The 19,384-nt window shown below is 40.1% G+C and overlaps 1 protein-coding gene across 2 annotated transcripts; it reads right to left on the bottom strand.

The window, feature by feature from the left end:
- Nucleotides 1-1,167: 1,167 nt before the first annotated feature.
- Nucleotides 1,168-18,338, bottom strand: flot1b (flotillin 1b). 2 transcript variants are annotated; one of them, XM_062992761.1, is made up of 13 exons: nucleotides 18,232-18,338; nucleotides 15,090-15,150; nucleotides 13,399-13,474; nucleotides 12,676-12,766; nucleotides 11,816-11,959; nucleotides 9,717-9,836; nucleotides 9,519-9,614; nucleotides 8,255-8,407; nucleotides 7,992-8,173; nucleotides 5,610-5,655; nucleotides 5,378-5,515; nucleotides 4,979-5,143; nucleotides 1,168-4,800 (listed from the first exon to the last, which is right to left on the bottom strand). In XM_062992761.1, exons 2-13 carry the CDS (start codon nucleotides 15,130-15,132, stop codon nucleotides 4,777-4,779), a joined length of 1,278 nt encoding a protein of 425 aa, XP_062848831.1. In that variant the 5' UTR covers nucleotides 15,133-15,150; nucleotides 18,232-18,338; the 3' UTR covers nucleotides 1,168-4,776. The 2 variants fall into 2 exon arrangements, with proteins under 2 accessions (XP_062848831.1, XP_062848832.1); XM_062992762.1 differs by having other exon boundaries at nucleotides 18,243-18,333.
- Nucleotides 18,339-19,384: the final 1,046 nt, after the last annotated feature.

Raw genomic sequence — 19,384 nt, 5'->3', positions numbered from 1 at the left:
AGTTTGCACGGCCTGAAATTTTGATTTTGGATGCGTCTTCCATCTTCACTTACATCACCCAGAGTATTTCAGAATAGACTTCAGTATAGAACTGGAAAGAGACGATTGTGGTATTGAGGACGTGTAAATAAATACTTTATGTATATCAGTAACTGGAAGATTATTGTTTGTTAGGCAGCAAGTGCATAAGCTTTACATGCACTTTACTGTGCACAGAGTGCTACATCCTTTGACTGTAGACACTTGTTGAAATGACTTTATGTTTATTATGAAAGCAGGACTGTAGTGAAGGTGGCAGGTGAATGATGAATGCGGGGTGGTGTCAAGTAAATGACGAAGTTTGCTAAAAAAGAAAAAAGGCACAAGTATGTGGACACTCCATAATTATTTTAGAGTTTAGGTATTTTCTTTTATACAAAAGATTTCCATTATATACCGACAAGTGCAGTTCATAAAGAAATGGTTTATCAACATCAGTTCCTAACTACAAGGCTACCAAATGTTCTTTTAATCAGGTGGCCCACCTTAATATAATAATAGTGGGGAAAGCCTGGGTATATCCCACTGTTTTTTTTAAAAGATAGGGGTGGCAGTGGTTCAGTGGGTAGCTCTGTCACCTCACAGCAAGAAGGTCCTGGGTTTGATTCCCAAGTGGAGCGGTCCTGGTCCTTTCTGCGAGGAGTTTGCATGTTCTCCCCATGTCTGCGTGGTGGGATTCCCCACATGCAAGTGAGGTGAATTGGAGATACAAAATTTGTATGAAGTGTGTAAAACATGACCTTAAAGTTATAACATATAATTGGGGGTGACATGAAAGCCACAAGAACCCTTCATACAGTAACAGACAGAAAGAATGTGATTCAGAACTGGTTATGCTGCCATGTCGACTTGTCCTTTAACGTTTTGATACACTGTAGTCCTGAATTTAACTTGTATTTTTATAAATCAGATATTTTAGGCATGCGCCGTTTCCAGCTGTGCCGTCTGTTCTTGTTTTTTAATGTAAAAAGCGAGAATAAAATGTAAATAATAAATGGGACATAATATTCTTTACTAATATTTGGTATCTTTGTCGTGAATGGTTGGGCTTGTCTCTGTCTGAGCTTTGCTGCCTGTTATGTGTCGTTTATTTTTGTAGTTTTAATAAAGTAAACATTTCAGACAATATCAATTATTGAGTGTTCTTTATTTTCATAATAACATGAGGTTACAATTGGATATATTCATTTGTCCTGGATTAGATTAGATATATAAAAGGGTACAAGTTAGTACATCAAAAAACAGACATGACGAACATTTGATTGACCTTAGACGGCATGCAGAGCCAGGCTCATCTCTAACAAGAACAAAGGCCTGAGGTGAAAATCGTGTAGAAAACTTTGGCTGATTTAGTTTGCTCTATCTTAGTGAGACGTCGTTCCCAACCACCTTTAAGCCAGTCTGTCTTTACAGAAAAGCAGCACTTGAAGCAGAGGTAATGATTAAAACAGGCTGCATTCCAATCCACAACAAGAACTCAAATTAATTACCTACTATTAATAGGTAATACACTATGCAGTGCACTGGATGGCATTCGGGACAAAGCCAGGAATTACTGGTGTGCCTTGCAAACAACGCTCACCTGTTAAAATCATGCATGTAAAGTGATGCAGCTTGAGAGTAAAAATGATTGGTTCAGTGTAAAGTCGTGTCTCACGAGTGTGGAGAACTGGTGAAATGCAGTAAAACAAATCTGTAGCTTAGTATTGAAAGAAATATAAGCTAATGGACTTGGCAGCTATGGTCAAAAAATATGAACACAAGTTGTACTGATACTCATGAGGAAACAATGCAAGAAGTATTAAAACACCCCAAAGAGAAGTGAATACGATGGTACGGTTTTATTATTTTTTTATGCATTTTCTCCCCATTTTCCTCCCGATTTAGAGCACTCAATTTTGTCTTCTGCTGCTGAGAGATACCAGATTGCATCCGAGGAGAGAATGTCGCTGTACACGCCTCTTCCGACACGTGCACAGCCCTCCTCTTCTCGCCCCTGCATTCTGCACATGCATCTCTTCCGCCAATCAGGGTCCTTACACGGCGTATGACCCATCCACCCACACATAGTCCGGCCCCCACCCTGCAGATACGGTGGCCAATTAGTATCTGCTGCAGGCACTGCCAATTATGCCCGCTAGATGGCGCCCAGCCGACCGGAGGCAACACCGAGTTTCGAACCGAGGAGTTCAGAAACTTGGTGCTGGTGTGCAAGAGGAATATCCTGCTGTGCCATCTGGGCCCCCGATGGTAAGTATTTTAAAACATTCGGTTTTAAGATTGTTTACTAATTGATTGTAAAAGTTGCTTACTAACAATTATGGCTAAAACTCCTATGGCATTCAACAGGGACAAGTTTCACAAAGGTTTTAACAAAGTGTTTAGCCTGTTTTAGGTGCAATTCATAGCCATCACAGCCCATTTTACAAAGATCCCCCCTGAATATAATCTCACTAAAGATTCTGTCTGGTCCAACATGACCTAAACAGTTCACTGCCAAGTGATTGCATGATTTATCTTCATCATCATCATCAAAAGAAAACATTTCACCCAAAGTTCTGTAAAGCAGATGTCCCAACCAGGCTTAAAACTAGTAACTGGTCCAAAACTGAGAAATGTGCATTCAGGCACTTAGTGATAACATAAGGCTGAGATTAGAGCTGCATTTGGATTTCTGACTTTTAACAAAGGAAAAAAAATACAAAGCCCCACAATTAACTAGAAATTCACATATACATGAAACTAGGTTCTCTAACTAACAGGTATATAGTAACTACTTGTCTACTTCTAAATATAAATGTATTATTTTAGATCAACAAACACATTCGGTTAATTTACGCTGACTATAAAATCTGTTTAAGCATTCATGGCAGTGTCAAACATACAGAGGTGGTGAATTATTTTGAGTCGAGGTAATAAACAGTGTAATTTTGTTTTTGCAATTTCCCCCCCCAATCTAGTCGTATCCAATTACCCTGATTGCTTAACGCTTCCCCTCTACCAATACTACCCTCCACCGGTGGCTGAGGAGCGCCGCAACCGACACACACCCCCTCCGACACGTGTGCAGTACCGACTGCATCTTTTCACCTGCATGAGGCGAGTTCATATGCGGATCAGCTTTGTGTACGGAGAGCCACACCCTGGTCAATGCATTATTCCTCGACTCTGTGCAGGCACCTCAATCAGCCAGCAGAGGTCGTAATTGCATCAGTTATGAGGAGCCCTGGTCCTGCTCCCCACCCTGTATGAACAACAGCCAATCAATGTTCATGTGCCACCCAGCCCATCAGATGGCAGAGCTGAGACTCAAAACGATGTGTTTGAAATCTCAGCTCTGGTGTGCTAGCGTGTTTTACCCATAGCATAATTTTAACAAATCAAATTTAGAATGTTCATTTTACTGAGAACATCTACTGGTACTTAATTAGCACATGTTTACTCAGGCTGTGGCCCTTGATGAAACCCAAGATTTTAGTCCCTTTTGTAGGTTTTGAAAGTAATGGCTATTAAAAATGCCCAATGAAGACTAATAAATGAACAAAAATATGATGCAGTATAAAAAATGTAACTGTCTCCACCAGGAGGAGCGTTTGGCACTATTGTAGGTTCAGTCATATGGGTACCTTACATCAATGCCACTCTGTTGTTGTAATTAATTAAATACATTCCTACAAATATTTAATTCAAGAGATCACTACAAAATTATTTCTGAATTAGAAATTAAGTCATTTTTACTTTCTTTGTTACTTCTTGAGAGCAACAGGATTTAATCGAGTACATTTTTAGTAACTCTCCCACCTCTGCTGTTCATCTACAGAGAAACTGTCAACCACAGTGTTGATGCTTGACCTACATTTAACAAACTTCACTTAGATGTGGCAACCTTCAACCCCTTCCTCTCTGTACCCCTCACAACTCCTTCCACACACGCATTTCCTTCACTCAGTCTGCAAAATCAAATTTCGGCTTTCCAAAGTTCTTTGTAGTTGCTTCGGTTTGGTTTCTAAATGATTTAATAAAGATAGAATAGTACAGCATGCAGAAGATTTGTTTTAACAGTATAACAGCTATTACTAGGGAGGATGAGCAATCACATTGGTTTCAGGACTTCATTCACACGTCAGACTTTACACATCAGAATACTTGTTTAACGCATGAACTTCCTTCAACGTTTTCACATTATAGAAAGCGATGTGCGAAACCCCCCAGCCAGGCTGTTACTTGGGCTAGAGGGGGTTTGTTGATCCCATGTTCCACCTAAAGTTGAAAATCGCTTACAAGCTTTAACTCATTGATTCAATAAGACTAAGATCCTCTTGCTCTGGATGGTCGGAGAATAAAAGCTTTTTTTTTTTTTGTCCTATTAAACCAGTTAAACAAGTATTGACCTTTGTAAAGCAAAGAGTAGTTTGCACAGAAAGTAATAACAGTAACTATGTGCGCATCACTTGTTTGTTGCCCAAAATGCACTTAAGGTTTCCAATAACAGACCTTGTAGCAGCTACATGCTTATTTTATAGATATAGACTATTCAAAAACAAGTAACAACAAATTTTCATACAAAATTAAAATGTCTCGTGCTGAACGATGTAAAAGGCTTGTTAAAAATGGAGGTTTAGCAAACCCCCACAAATTCTACCACTAACATAAGGCTCCAGGAAATAAACAGTCATGCAGTTACACATTGAGATGTTGGTCAGGTGAGGGCAGCATCCACGATGTTGGGGTTCTTGTTTAGCCCATGCGAGTAGAGGTTGCCTGTAAATGCAGAACACGATTAAGCATCGATGCTTCATCAGAACGATGCTGAACATCCAGGTAAATCTATTTTAAATACACTACTGATTTTAAAGCTTGAGTGTAATCCTGATTTGTTATGGTACCCATGCCGAGTGCAAAATAATCATGGCAAAAAGGCTACGGCGTGTGTTATCACCTGAGAGATGCTGACTCCAGTCAGTTTCTCCACGGTCATGGGCAGACGGGTCATAATATCCAGAACCTCTCCGGTCAGTTTGGCGGCTCCCACCTCAGAACCTCCGCTGGACACCATGGTGACCTTCTGAGCTGCTGCGAGCGGCTTGCTGATCTCCTCCGCTATCTGGAGAAAACATGTTAGGCATTTAACTGACAAGCTTATGAACCACAAAAAAAATATTAGGACATTTTTTGGTGTCGTCCATGACCATTTCTGGTTTTGTATTAGTCCGATTATTGTTTATTTATTTGTGAATGTAAGTGGTGCTTTTCTGTTTAAAAAACATGGAATGGTCTAGTAAAATAAATCACTCAATCTAAAACAAAGTTTTTGTAATGGGTGGATAGACTGGCTGACCAGTGGCAGTTTCTCCAGCAGCATATCCACCATGGCTCCCTCCTTGTACTGTTTGAAAGCCTCAGCCTTCTTGGCCATCTGCTCAGCCTCAGCGCGGCCCTTGGCCTCCAGAGCGAAAGCCTCTGCCTCGCCCTTCATCTGAGAGATAAAAAAATAATGTATTAATCTGCCTGAATTAAATTTTCAATCGTATTAGTTATGATTACCAAAAACATGACATTTATATACTCACCCTAATGGATTCAGCCTCAGCTTCTGCCTCCATGATCAACTGCAGCCTGTCAGACAGGAAATACATTTGGTTAAATGCTGGTGCTACCCAAAAACAGAAGTCTGTTTGTTACCCAAAACATATTTCACAAATACAACCCCTGGCAAAAATGATGGAATCACCAGTCTCTGAGGATGTTCCTTCAGTTGTTTAATTTTGTAGAAAAAAAGCAGATCACAGACATGACAAAAAACTAAAGGCATTTCAAATGGCAACTTTCTGGCTTTAAGAAACACTAAAAGAAATCAAGAAAAATTATTGTGGTAGGCAACTTTCTGGCTTTAAGAAACACTAAAAGAAATCAAGAAAAATTATTGTGGTAGCCAGTAACAGTTAGATTTTTAGAACAAGCACAGGGAATAAATTATGGAATCACTCAATTCTGAGGAAAAAATTATGGAATCATGACAAACAAAATAACACTCCAACACATCACTAGTACTTTGTTGCACCACCTCTGGCTTTTATAACTGCTTGCAGTCTCTGAGGCATTGACTTAATGAGTGACAAACAGTACTCTTCATCAATCTGGCTGCAGCTTTCTCTGATTGCTGTTGCCAGATCAGCTTTGCAGGTTGGAGCCTTGTCATGGACCATTTTCTTTAACTTCCACCACAGATTTTCAATTGGATTGAGATCCGGACTGTTTGCAGGCCATGACATTGACCATATGTGTCTTTCTTCAAGGAATGTTTTCACAGATTTTGCTCTATGGCAAGATGCATTATAATCTTGAAAAATGATTTCATCATCCCCAAACATCCTTTCGATAGATGGGATAAGAAAAGTGTCCAAAATGTCAATGTAAACCTGTGCATTTATTGAAGATGTAATGACAGCCATCTCCCCAGTGCCTTTACCTGACATGCAGCCCCATATCATCAATGACTGTGGAAATTTGCATGTTTTCTTCAGACAGTCGTCTGCATAAATCTCATTGGAACGGCACCAAACAAAAGTTCCAGCATCATCACCTTGCCCAATGCAGATTCGAGATTCATCACTGAATATGACTTTCATCCACTCATCCACAGTCCACGATTGCCTTTCCTTAGCCCATTGTAACCTTGTTTTTTTCTGTTTAGGTGTTAGTGATGGCTTTCTTTTAGCTTTTCTGTATGTAAATCCCATTTCCTTTAGGCGGTTTCTTACAGTTCGGTCACAGACGTTGACTCCAGTTTCCTGCCATTTGTTCCTCATTTGTTTTGTTGTACATTTTCTGTTTTCAAGGCATATTGCTTTAAGTTTTCTGTCTTGACGCTTTGATGTCTTCCTTGGTCTACCAGTATGCTTGCCTTTAACCACCTTCCCATGTTGTTTGTACTTGGTCCAGGTTTTAGACACAGCTGACTGTGAACAACCAACATCTTGTGCAACACTGCGTGATGATTTACCCTCTTTAAGGAGTTTGATAATCCTCTCCTTTGTTTCAATTGACATCTCTGGTGTTGGAGCCATGATTCATGTCAGTCCACTTGTTGCAACAGCTCTCCAAGGTGTGATCACTCCTTTTTACCTGCATACTAACGAGCAGCTTTAATCTGATGCAGGTGTTAGTGTTTGTAATGAAAATTTGCAGGGTGATTCCATAATTTATTCCCTGTGCTTGTTCTAAAAATCTAACTGTTACTGGCTACCACAATAATTTTTCTTGATTTCTTTTAGTGTTTCTTAAAGCCAGAAAGTTGCCATTTGAAAATGCCTTTAGTTTTTTGTCATATCTGTGATCTGCTTTTTTTCTACACAATTAAACAACTGAAGGAACATCCTCAGAGACTGGTGATTCCATAATTTTTGCCAGGGGTTGTACATGCCAGCATCATATACCTGTATAAGTCAAGACATCAGTGCCACCGCCCAAAAATGTGCATGGCAATCTTGTAACACGTGTGAATATCATGGTCAGGGTTATATCAAATGTTGGGCTAATGGTAATTACTCATAGTTCACGTGTTGAATGCAGGAGATACAATCAGAGTAAAAGCCTAAGTGACTTTCATAAGGGCCAAATCGTTGGTCAGACAACTGGGTTAAAGTATCTCTGAAACAGCAAGTGGGGTGCACACAGGTACTGTAAAACTACATTGTATGGGTCAGCTGTTATACAACCAGGTAAGGCAATCACTGGACCACATGACTTTCACATGAAGGCTGCACTATCCTCAACAGTTAGTTGAGTTAAAAACATCCTTTGGTACTATCAAAGCATTCATTTGTCCCAAACTACAAACTGTGGTGATATATCATTGGTAGCCAATCAACACATACAATACAAGTGACCTAGTATTTTCAAACAAATGTGTTTTGGTTACAGCTTAACGTTTAGTTTAGTGCTTTACTAACCTTTCAGCCTCTGCAAGTTTCTCCAGCTTGTATTTCTCAGCTTCAGCTGGTTTCTTGACCTTGGCCTCCAGCTCCTTTTCTCGGCGGGTGATCTCCTGCTCTTGCAGAGTGATCTGCTGTGTGCGCTCCACCACCTGAACTTGCATCTTTTCCTCCTCAATCCGCTGCTTCGTCTTAGCCACCTGATACACAAATGTCATGAAATGGATTATCTGCTGGTACTTAGTAGTCTAGCTATTAGGCAAGTCACATGACTGTCGTACCTGAAGCTGATAGGCCATTTCGGACTCTGCTTTCTTACTGTTGACTTCCATGTCATAGGCAGCCTTCTTCAACTCGTAGTCTCTCTGGGCTTTCGCCATCTCAATCTCATTCTTGTATTGTGCCGACACCTTTTCCTGCGTGGCATGGGCTTCCTGCACACACACATAAACAATCACACACACTGAGTAGAAGCAGATATAGAAGAGGTCTCTACTAATAATAGAAATCCTGCAAAAAATATTTTGTACTGGACAACTCAGCAACATCACCCACACCAGTACTCCACATGGTAAACACGGTAATTCCTATCTACTAAGTTTTGCCTATCACAGCTTACATTGACTAGTCACTTTTGTTCAGTAGAAGAGGGATAAATAAATGCCATCGTAAACTTCTGGCTATTAATGGCAATAGCAATGCCAAGAAGAGGTTACTCGTTTGCTTACTTTACTGTTAGTGACCCTGACTGTGCTAATTAAACAAATCTTTACTAACTTCACAGGTGTTTTATTTTTTGTGTTACAGCCACACTCATTAAAGACAGGTATATACTATCAAGATCTGATACAATCAAATATTTAAAATAAGTTACAAGCTTCCAACTTTGTTAAAGCGTTTTGTTGAATGCTCTTTCTTGTTCCTGTGCCAACATGCACAACACAAGCTACATAAAGACATGTTTTGATGAGTTTGGTGTAAAGGAATTCCAAACATCTTTGGAATAAACTACAACAATGACTGTGGACCAGGCCTTTTTCTATGTACACATCTTTCCACTGCAGACCCCTACCCTGACTGAGGAGGGCTGTACCTCCAGCCAGCAGAAGCCACAATTGCAGTGATAATAAGGAGTATATTTTGCCCTCCCACCCTCAGTCATTGCCAATCATGTCTGTGTATGCACCTGCAGAGCTAAGATTCAAACTTAAGAACTCATGGGCTTGAGATCTCAGCAATGCTTGGCTAGTAAATTAGATGAGTGTGTCACCTGGGCGGCTGTGTCAGCTGCAAAATGCAATGAACAACAAATAAATATTTGCTACAAAAACAAATATTTTGCTCTACAGTGCAAAAAAGCATCTACACCATGCTTGGCTTATATTTTTCATTCCTGCCCTGTTCATGTTGATAGCAATGGCTATTCCTCCAGTCACTGAAAGTAAACATTTGTCCTTAAAAATGAACAAATGTAACCTGCTTTGTCCTTGTTGTGAATGCAGGGTCAGAGGGTTTAAAAACAGGGAAGTGGGCATGAGTCCTTACCCGGATGACTGCGTCTCTCTTGTACTGTGCCTCTCCAATGCGAGCGTCTCTCTGCACTTGAGCTGTACGAGCTTTACCCAGGGAGTTAAGGTAGTCCTGAGAGAGAGAAATATCACAGAGAGTCAGTTTTTTTGTAAACATAATAAGGTGTGTACGTGTTTGTGTACATGTTTGTGTATGTGTATTGCACATGTTCACCTGGTTATCGTGAACATCTTTAAGAGTGTAGCTGACTACACCAATGCCCATATTGACCAAGTCAGAAGAAGCCACCTTAAACACCTGCTCTGAAAACTTCTTACGATCCTGATAGATCTCCTACAGATAAACAAAATTGATGTACATGTAAACATTATACTGTAGATTGAAGCATTACAGTTGCCATCTTATGTATGAATACGCTTTTGTAAACATAAATGCTTGGGATTGGAATCATTTTGCAACTGTTCCATTTTCTGTGACTCTGTATGGAACACAAAAACATAAAAACTGCAACATAGATTATTCGTTTGATGGCAAAAGTTCTACAACCTTTGTGGTTATGATTGACTACATACTTCTTTGCGCCCATATACAGGGGTTGGACAAAATAACTGAAACACCTGGTTTTAGACCACAATAATTTATTAGTATGGTGTAGGGCCTCCTTTTGCGGCCAATACAGCGTCAATTCATCTTGGAAATGACATATACAAGTCCTGCACAGTGGTCAGAGGGATTTTAAGCCATTCTTCTTGCAGGATAGTGGCCAGGTCACTACGTGATGCTGGTGGAGGAAAACGTTTCCTGACTCGCTTCTCCAAAACACCCCAAAGTGGCTCAATAATATTTAGATCTGGTGACTGTGCAGGCCATGGGAGATGTTCAACTTCACTTTCATGTTCATCAAACCAATCTTTCACCAGTCTTGCTGCGTGTATTAGTGCATTGTCATCCTGATACACGGCACCGCCTTCAGGATACAATGTTTGAACCATTGGATGCACATGGTCCTCCAGAATGGTTCGGTAGTCCTTGGCAGTGACGTGCCCATCTAGCACAAGTATTGGGCCAAGGGAATGCCATGATATGGCAGCCCAAACCATCACTGATCCACCCCCATGCTTCACTCTGGGCATGTAACAGTCTGGGTGGTACGCTTCTTTGGGGCTTCTCCACACCGTAACTCTCCCGGATGTGGGGAAAACAGTAAAGGTGGACTCATCAGAGAACAATACATGTTTCACATTGTCCACAGCCCAAGATTTGCGCTCCTTGCACCATTGAAACCGACGTTTGGCATTGGCACGAGTGACCAAAGGTTTGGCTATAGCAGCCCGGCCGTGTATATTGACCATGTGGAGCTCCCGACGGACAGTTCTGGTGGAAACAGGAGAGTTGAGGTGCACATTTAATTCTGCTCTGATTTGGGCAGCCGTGGTTTTATGTTTTTTGGATACAATCCGGGTTAGCACCCGAACATCCCTTTCAGACAGCTTCCTCTTGCGTCCACAGTTAATCCTGTTGGATGTGGTTTGTCCTTCTTGGTGGTATGCTGACATTACCCTGGATACCGTGGCTCTTGATACATCACAAAGACTTGCTGTCTTGGTCACAGATGCGCCAGCAAGACGTGCACCAACAATTTGTCCTCTTTTGAACTCTGGTATGTCACCCATAATGTTGTGTGCATTGCAATATTTTGAGCAAAACTGTGCTCTTACCCTGCTAATTGAACCTTCACACTCTGCTCTTACTGGTGCAATGTGCAATTAATGAAGATTGGCCACCAGACTGGTCCAATTTAGCCATGAAACCTCCCACACTAAAATGACAGGTGTTTCAGTTTCATTGTCCAACCCCTGTAAATATACTAGACTAGTTTGACTTCACCTGTTAAAAAGTACATGGAAAGACTTACGGAAAGTTATTATGTGCTAAAAGGAGAATAGTAAAGGTTTCTGGAGTGTTAAATGTTATCCAAGCATCAACAAAGAACAAGTCAGCCAATCATTTAAAGCTGCTGCAACACAGGTGACACTGTCCACAGTCAGCTCATGATCAAGCATCCATATACATTTAGACCAGGTATTATTAGTTGTACACATAAAAACATATACACATACTACTAGTCAAAATGTACGTGGATGCCTGACCATCAGTTTGCTAGTTTTAGAACTGTTGGTTTCAGAACAGTTTCAGCTTTCAGGTGTTGTTAACTGCTGCTCAAGTATTCAAGTATGAACCAGTTAAGCATAAAGTGTTTTCTTTTTGTGCAAGATTCTGTAAACATGATGTGTGTAAATACTTCTGATTACCTCAACAGTCAAATGAGCAATGATGGCTCTCTGATGGCCCTCCAGTGTCTCCAGAGCAATCTGAGAAATCTCATTCTCAGTTTTGCCTAAGAACATCTGACAGGCTGCAGCCAACATCTCCTTATTCTGGCCCTGGATCTTCATCTGCAGGGCAAAAAAACAGATCACACAATGAGTAAGCGGAGCATGTGTGTTCTGGCTGTAACTGTATTTAACTTGATCATTGCCATTGTTTCAGTCTGCCTACTTCCTTCGTCTGCCCACTTCCTTGCCACATTAGGCAAGCAGGAAGAAATCCAGTAGTGACAATGTCACAGTTACAGTGACTTCACTAAATTGTGGGTCATTGCATTGCGGTTTGGGATTGTGTAGTATTTCATCAGTACTGACATTTTAAGTTGACAGAATTATGGAGTGTACATGAGAACATAACATTGAGTAACAATTTGTTAGCTCATAGTAGGTCTATTTTGTTGGATATAAATCCTTTAGGGCCAGAGATTAAAAGAAAACATTTTTGCTTGTTAGGAAGGGATCACAGTCCAGCTGAATGAATTATTGGGTAAAGTGAACCACAACAAAAACAAAAAATAGGCCTGCATGACAATAAAAGAAATAAAAATAATAAAGTTTAACAATAAATAAATCTTGGATATCATGAACTATCACAAACTCAGAATAAATATTGTCATAGTCATTCATGGTGGAGTCTATAGATATATTTGTAAAAATAATCATTTAAAGCCACAGTTTAGGTAGTACTTTACTAGTATGTGTGACAGCTGGTTTGTGTGTGTGTGTGTGTGTGTGTGTGTGTGTGTGTGTGTGTGTGTGTGTGTGTGTGTGTGAGAAAGCCATACCTGTGCAATGCCAGTCACCGAGATGGGTACGCCATGCCTGGTGTAGACTTTATCACTCTTCACATTGAGAGTCAGAGTATTCAGAGATATTCTGATGAAGAGAAAAAAATGTCAAGAAAATGCCATTTACCATGTGGTTATATCTTAAGGTGCTCTGAGACAAACAAAGCTTTGTAAAATAAAGAATTTTGCCCAATGGAGTTCAACTTCAAGACGATCACTGTGAGCGCTGTGAACGGCCACTTCTTTTCACCTGCCAGAGGCAGTCTCACAGAGAGCCATATTGCGTACTGAGAGTCACATCTTTCGTCATTGGTCATCCCTAGACAATATGTTTGCCAAAACTCATAGTGATCATTACAACCATCCTGATAAGTCACTAAGTTACTAACGAAATAAAGACTTGTCACTGGTACACTGGTGTTTCTCTGTGGCAGATTTTGCAATTTTTACCAGCCAACAGATCAAACTCTTGGTATCGTGTTTGTTTATTTGCATCTACAGTATACACACCCATTACTATACGTTATTTATTTTAGTAATTTCTGCCAGAATTATCATTTTAAAAAGTTGTTTGCTTCTATTATTTACTTAGCCACTAAAAAAAAAAAACACTGAACCGAGTCTCAGCATTATAGGCTGTATGCATGAATGTAATTATTGGTTAACCAGGTCTCTGTCTCTAATCTAAGTATTCCTGCTTTAAGAACAAAGAATTGGTACCTCTGAATCTGCTGAATGCAAGGAACTACAAAGATTCTTCCACCAGCAATCATAACAGGTGGGGAGCGGCCACAGCCTGTAGGAAAAGAACAAACTGATCAGATAAATAATAATAAAAAAAACCTCCACGAATGACTTAATAAATCTAAGTACGGACATTGACACTTTAGTAAATAATGTCCTACAGCTTAGGTGGCACCGTGGTATATTACAGTAACCCATCACCGCTTATATCGAGGTTCAAATCTCAGCATTACTATCAACCTGGTGTGCACAAACATGATCGGCTATGTCTGGGGAAGGGGGTACACGTTAGTGGTGGCCAAAGCACTGTGATGGTGTTCCTGCCTTGCACCCAGTGATTTCCAGGTGCAGTCAGGCCTGTGGTGACTCTGACCAGGATAAAGCAGTTAATGACAATTAAATAAACGGCAGATGTCATTTTAGACTGTATAGGTCTATCACTTTTCTGCAATTTAGTTTTTAAGTAAGGACTATTCCTCATTCAGGAAACGAGGTCTTCCATTACTTTGTTAAAAATGGTTGAAGTATAAATAAGAGGAAACTGAAAACAATGGCATGGTCATAAATACATAAATGACTTCTTTTAAAAATGTAAAAGTGCAATTTAAAGGATTACTGCAGCATTTTTTATGTAATATAATGAATCTACAGCAATTACCACAATCATTTTGACATTGTACTATTCTGGAAGAAAACTCACAAGTTCTGTTTAGTGTAAGCTCACTTCATAAAAAATCTAATCAGTGTTTAGATTATCAGTGTTTGGGACTACTTTATCAAGAAAATAGTGGTTAGACAGTAACATTGCTAGATCAGCCGGCTAAGGTACAGAAATAGTACTTGGAAGGTTGCTGTTTGCAGGCCCACCACATTGCCACCGTTGGACCATAGAGCAACGCACTTAATTCTTGATTACTTGGACTATATTTGTAAGTCACCAGGAAAAAAAAGCATCCAAACATTCCAAAAATCTAAATCTATTAACAGGGCTGGTGCTTTACTGTAGTATATTGTTGATCCAAATGGTAAGAGCTCCTACAGTTGTTGTGTACTGTCAGTGAGAAAGGTTGAATTTGATTAATCTGACTGTGAAAATTGTTTTAAGACTATTGATGGTTCTGTTTTTTTAGTTACGCAAGCCATTAATTTAGCTATCTGCAACTCAAACAGGTAAGATAGTTTACAAATAATCAGCTTATCAGTGTACTCTTGACTGTCGAGAGCAATCGTCTTCAAAACACAAAAAGCTTAAGATATGTAACAATGCTTAACTGCAAAACTTAAAATGCACCCAATTATTTTAAACATATTTATGTTAAAGCATATTTGTCCTGTCCTCCAAAGTTGTCCAACATCAATACTACCCTTCACAAAATAGACATTGATGCTTTGAATTCCTAATGGACAAATGAACCACATTTCATTTGTAGGCCAACAAGCTATGAACACTAATGAATCTACTCAGGAGTGAATGCCTTTATAACACGGGGACATTTATGTATTCACAACCTCATTTCTAATTAATATTAAAATTTAAACAGGTTTTCTGTTCTTTTCTTAGCACAGGGAAACATATTGGAACTGCTATGCACTACAGATGTAGTAGATAGACCTGTGGTACAAAAACACCTACGTATTTATTAATGCAAAATGCAGTGGATTCTTACCTGAGACAACCATGGCCTCATTGGGACCACACGTGTAGAACATCTCCAGACAGAATTAAACCTTCAAAATAATTAGATGTACACATCAGTAGGTGTGCCTCAAAGTGAAATCCAACAAAACACAGAGAAAGCTACATGAGCCAAGCCTGCATCACATGACTTCTCTTTCATTACATTTCCTCCCACTCACGCTCTTTGGTCTATCACTCTTTCTCTCGGCCTGTCTTTCTCCCACATTTCCTGTTTGTACAGCTCACTTTAATTGCAGTAAAAGCAAGCCACAAAATCCATCCATTTTATAATCAACATTTGCTGAGAAGCCTACTGCATGATCTCTGTAATGTTGAAGCGAGAACAGGGTGCATTATCATCAATACACAACATATATTGTTGCAAATTCCAAAAAAATTAAAGGAGAATATTACCTCAAAAATAATTTCCATTGTAATTCTAGTTTACACTTTTTGAGCCAGTTTTAAGCAATTGTACAAGTGCTTTATATGGATTGAGCAGAAACCAAAAAAAGTCTATACAAAGCAGAAAGGATAAAAATCACAACACAAGCACTTGGGTGGCACAGCGGTTTTACATGCTAGCACATCGCCATGAGCTCAAATGTAATCAGACTTGAACACACAATAACATATCACAATTGGCTGTTTTTAATTAAGGGAAAGAGGAACCAGGTCTCTTCCCACTTCCATCTTGATATGTCCATTTCCAGGACTGGTTTTGTGCACCTATGCGAATAGGGGAGGAGTGTCACATGTAGCTATAAGCTCTGTGTGGGAACCCAACACTGGCGAGTGATTAGAAGCGTCTGTAGATTGGACACGTGTTGGAAAGGGCATGTGGTGGTCTGGCTCTCCTTGAGCAGATCGGGGGTTAAGCAAGCGGCAGCGGATTCAAAATTTGGGGATTAGAAATAACTTGATTGGGAAAAGGAAAAAATTCAGGCAAAATTGCCACCCATCACAACAGTAATATGATATCATATTAAAGAGTATGCCAAATATGTGCACCAGTATGATTATTACTGTACATTTCTGAACTACAATGGATTCAAAACTAGAGCTGCACTGATACTTTTCCCATTTCAGATCCAGTAAAACAAAAGGTCACAGAAATGCAGTAACAGGATTTAAAATGTGTGTGATAAGTCAGATGTCTTTACAGAATAAAATGTTAGTGGATTGGACATCTAAATACTAATTCAGGTTTTGCTCTACCATTTAGTCTGACATACTATAGCTAGACCATTAGACATGCACTGTAAACTGTCACAAAACTGCATTGTCGATCTAAACATCAAGTGATTTTCAAGAGCCAAAATGAAAAAGAAATGTAAAAGAGATTTATTTTATACCGGATTCTACTTAAGCATGATCTTAATCTGGTGCACAAAATGATGAACACTAGACTATTAACTTGTACACAATGCTAGATCAGCAGCTTGTGATGTGGAAAATGACGTGGCTACATTTACCTAAGAAAGATAGATTTTTTTTAATGCATTTTCTCCCCGTGTCCAATTGCCCGATTGCGCCATACTTCCTCTCCACCAATGCGATCCCTGCTCCGATTGAGGAGAACGAAGCTAACCCACACCCCCTCCGACACGTGGGCAGCATGCCGTATGCATCTTATCACCTGCACTTTGACGAGTGCAGTGCAGCCCAGCCTCAGCGTCCCAGAGACACACCCTGAGGGCACTCTTTTCTCATCTCTGTGCAGGTGCCATCAATCAGCCAGCAGAGGTCGTAATTGCACCAGTCATGAGAGAGAGACCCTATCCAGCTTAGTCTCGCCCATATCTGAACAACAGGCCAATCGTTGTTCATGTGGCCGCTCAGCCTTAGCCAGCAGGCAGAGCTGAATTTCGATACAATGTAATCGAAAAGTCTGAGTCTGAGCGGCCTAGAAAGACAGATTTTAAATGAGTTTTATAAATTCCACTGTGAATGTGCCACAACACACGGTGCATCAAACCCTTCTGTGTATGTGGCTATTAAGTTACAGGCCAGTAAAAGTGCCAGTGCAAACTCCTGTCCACTGTTGAAAGCACCAACTACGTGCACGCAGGCATCGGAATTGGACCTCGGAGCAATGGAAGAAGGTCAACTATACCAACTATAGACCAATCCTGTATTCTCCAATAGAAAATAAGATGAAAAGATGGCACCAGGATGAACTTGATTACGATCCACCTCACAACTTCCAGAGGTTGGTAATCTACTGGCTCTAAAAACCATACGACTTCTTCAGATGTCCTGTGGATTGTGGAGTACATGTCACTGTGTGTTAGATTATTTACTGTATTGGCTCATCAGTGAGTGTATAAATATGTATGCAGACAGATTTGCAGAATTTCTGTTTTTAATATTTCTAAACCATAATGGTTCATACATGTGTATATGTATGTGTATAGGGTGGCACGATGGCTCAGTGGGTAGCCTCACAGAAAGAAGGTTCGATCCCCAGGTGGGGCGGTCTGGGTCCTTTCTGTGTGGAGTCTGCATGTTCTTCCTGTGTCTGCGTGGGTTTCCTCCGGGGGCTCCGGTTTCCTCCCACAGTCCAAAGACATGCAAGTGAGGTAAATTGGAGATACGAAATTGTCCATGACTGTGTTTGATATAATCTTGTGAACTGATGAATCTTGAATGTAACCAACGCGTGTAAACATGACGTTAAAGTGTGTGTGTGTGTGTGTGTGTGTGTGTGCGTGTGCGTGTGCGTGTGCAAGACGGTATCGTGATATTTTCTTGGGTATCGAGGCGCCACTATATAAAGCAGCCCAGCCTGCAAATGTCAACACCTGTCAGAAGAGCTAAGTTAGCTTAGCTCGCTACTCAAGACAAATATTTAAATAAATATTTAGTGGATACAATGTGTATTAACATTTACAATGTATACAATGCACTTATAACATAACTTTATACCATATAAACAACATTACTTTACTTCAGAAAAAGCACATTTCAGAATGGCTGGATAAAGACGATTATAGCCGACGTTCCTCGAGGGTAACGTAAACTAACAGGAAGCTAACTACGCTAGCTACAACAATGCACTGGTACCGTTTTACTCTCATTACAACATTATATTTTTTCAATGTGCAGAATGATACTAACATGTTACTTACTGTGTGCTTACCGCGAAAATGCAACAATAAATGAACCGCCGACGGGAAACCTTTGGGACCACACAGTAATAAATCCTGGTGCTGTTTGTATCTAAAGCAAACACAGGCAGAACTCCTCCTTCCTCTGCTCCTCCCGTCCTGACATGGAACGGCTGTGTCCCAAATCACACGCTGCTCCCTAGTCCCTACAGACCACATTCAATTCAAAGGTGTCTTTATTGATAAATATGGACATTCGTATTGCCAAAACTCAGTTACAAAGTTAGGAAACAGAATAAAAAGAAAATAATAATAATAATACATCCTCATTGCACACCTTGCCTGATGTTTTACTGTTTCTTGCTGCTGCTATTTTGTTTATTAGACGTTTAGATATAGTGTTCCTTTTTATTATTTAACTTGATGTATGTATGTTGACACCTGCACCAAAAGAATTTTCTTGAACATCTGGTACTTGCAATTTATTTATAGTATATTTTTTATTGGGGTTTTTTTTTTAGATGTGTGTGTGTGTGTGTGTGTCCCTCATCTGGTGAGAGGTGTGTAGAGTGCTGCTTATGAGCAGTTAATACTTATACACTGATCAGAAATAACATTAAAACCACCTCCTTGTTTCTACACTCACTGTCCATTTTATCAGCTCCACTTACCATATAGGAGCACTTTGTAGTTCTACAATTACTGACTGTAGTCCATCTATTTTTCTACATACTTTTTTAGCCTGCTTTCACCCTGTTCACAGGACCACTACAGAGCAGGTATTATTTAGGTGGTGGATCATTCTCAGCACTGCAGTGACACTGACATGGTGGTGGTGTGTTAGTGTGTGTTGTGCTGATATGAGTGGATCAGACACAGCAGCGCTGCTGGAGTTTTTAAATACCGTGTCCACTCACTGTCCACACTATTAGTCACTCCTATCTAGTTGGTCCACCTTGTAGATGTGAAGTCAGAAACGATCGCTCATCTATTGCTGCTGTTTGAGCTGGTCATCTTATAGACCTTTATCAGGGGTCACAGGGTCCAGCAGTGACAGTGAGTTGTTTAAAAACTCCATCAACTCTGCTGTGTCTGATCCACTGATAACACCATGGTTGTTACTCAGTAACTGGTTGCTCTACTGTAATATTTAAAGTTAGGGGTCAGGGTAGGG

The sequence above is a fragment of the Trichomycterus rosablanca genome, chromosome 3, assembly GCF_030014385.1.
Source record: "Trichomycterus rosablanca isolate fTriRos1 chromosome 3, fTriRos1.hap1, whole genome shotgun sequence".
In the NCBI taxonomy this organism is placed as follows: Eukaryota; Metazoa; Chordata; class Actinopteri; order Siluriformes; family Trichomycteridae; genus Trichomycterus; species Trichomycterus rosablanca.
The sequence above is the reverse complement of the archived record's forward strand: the minus strand, read 5'-3'. Positions and strand labels throughout refer to the sequence as shown.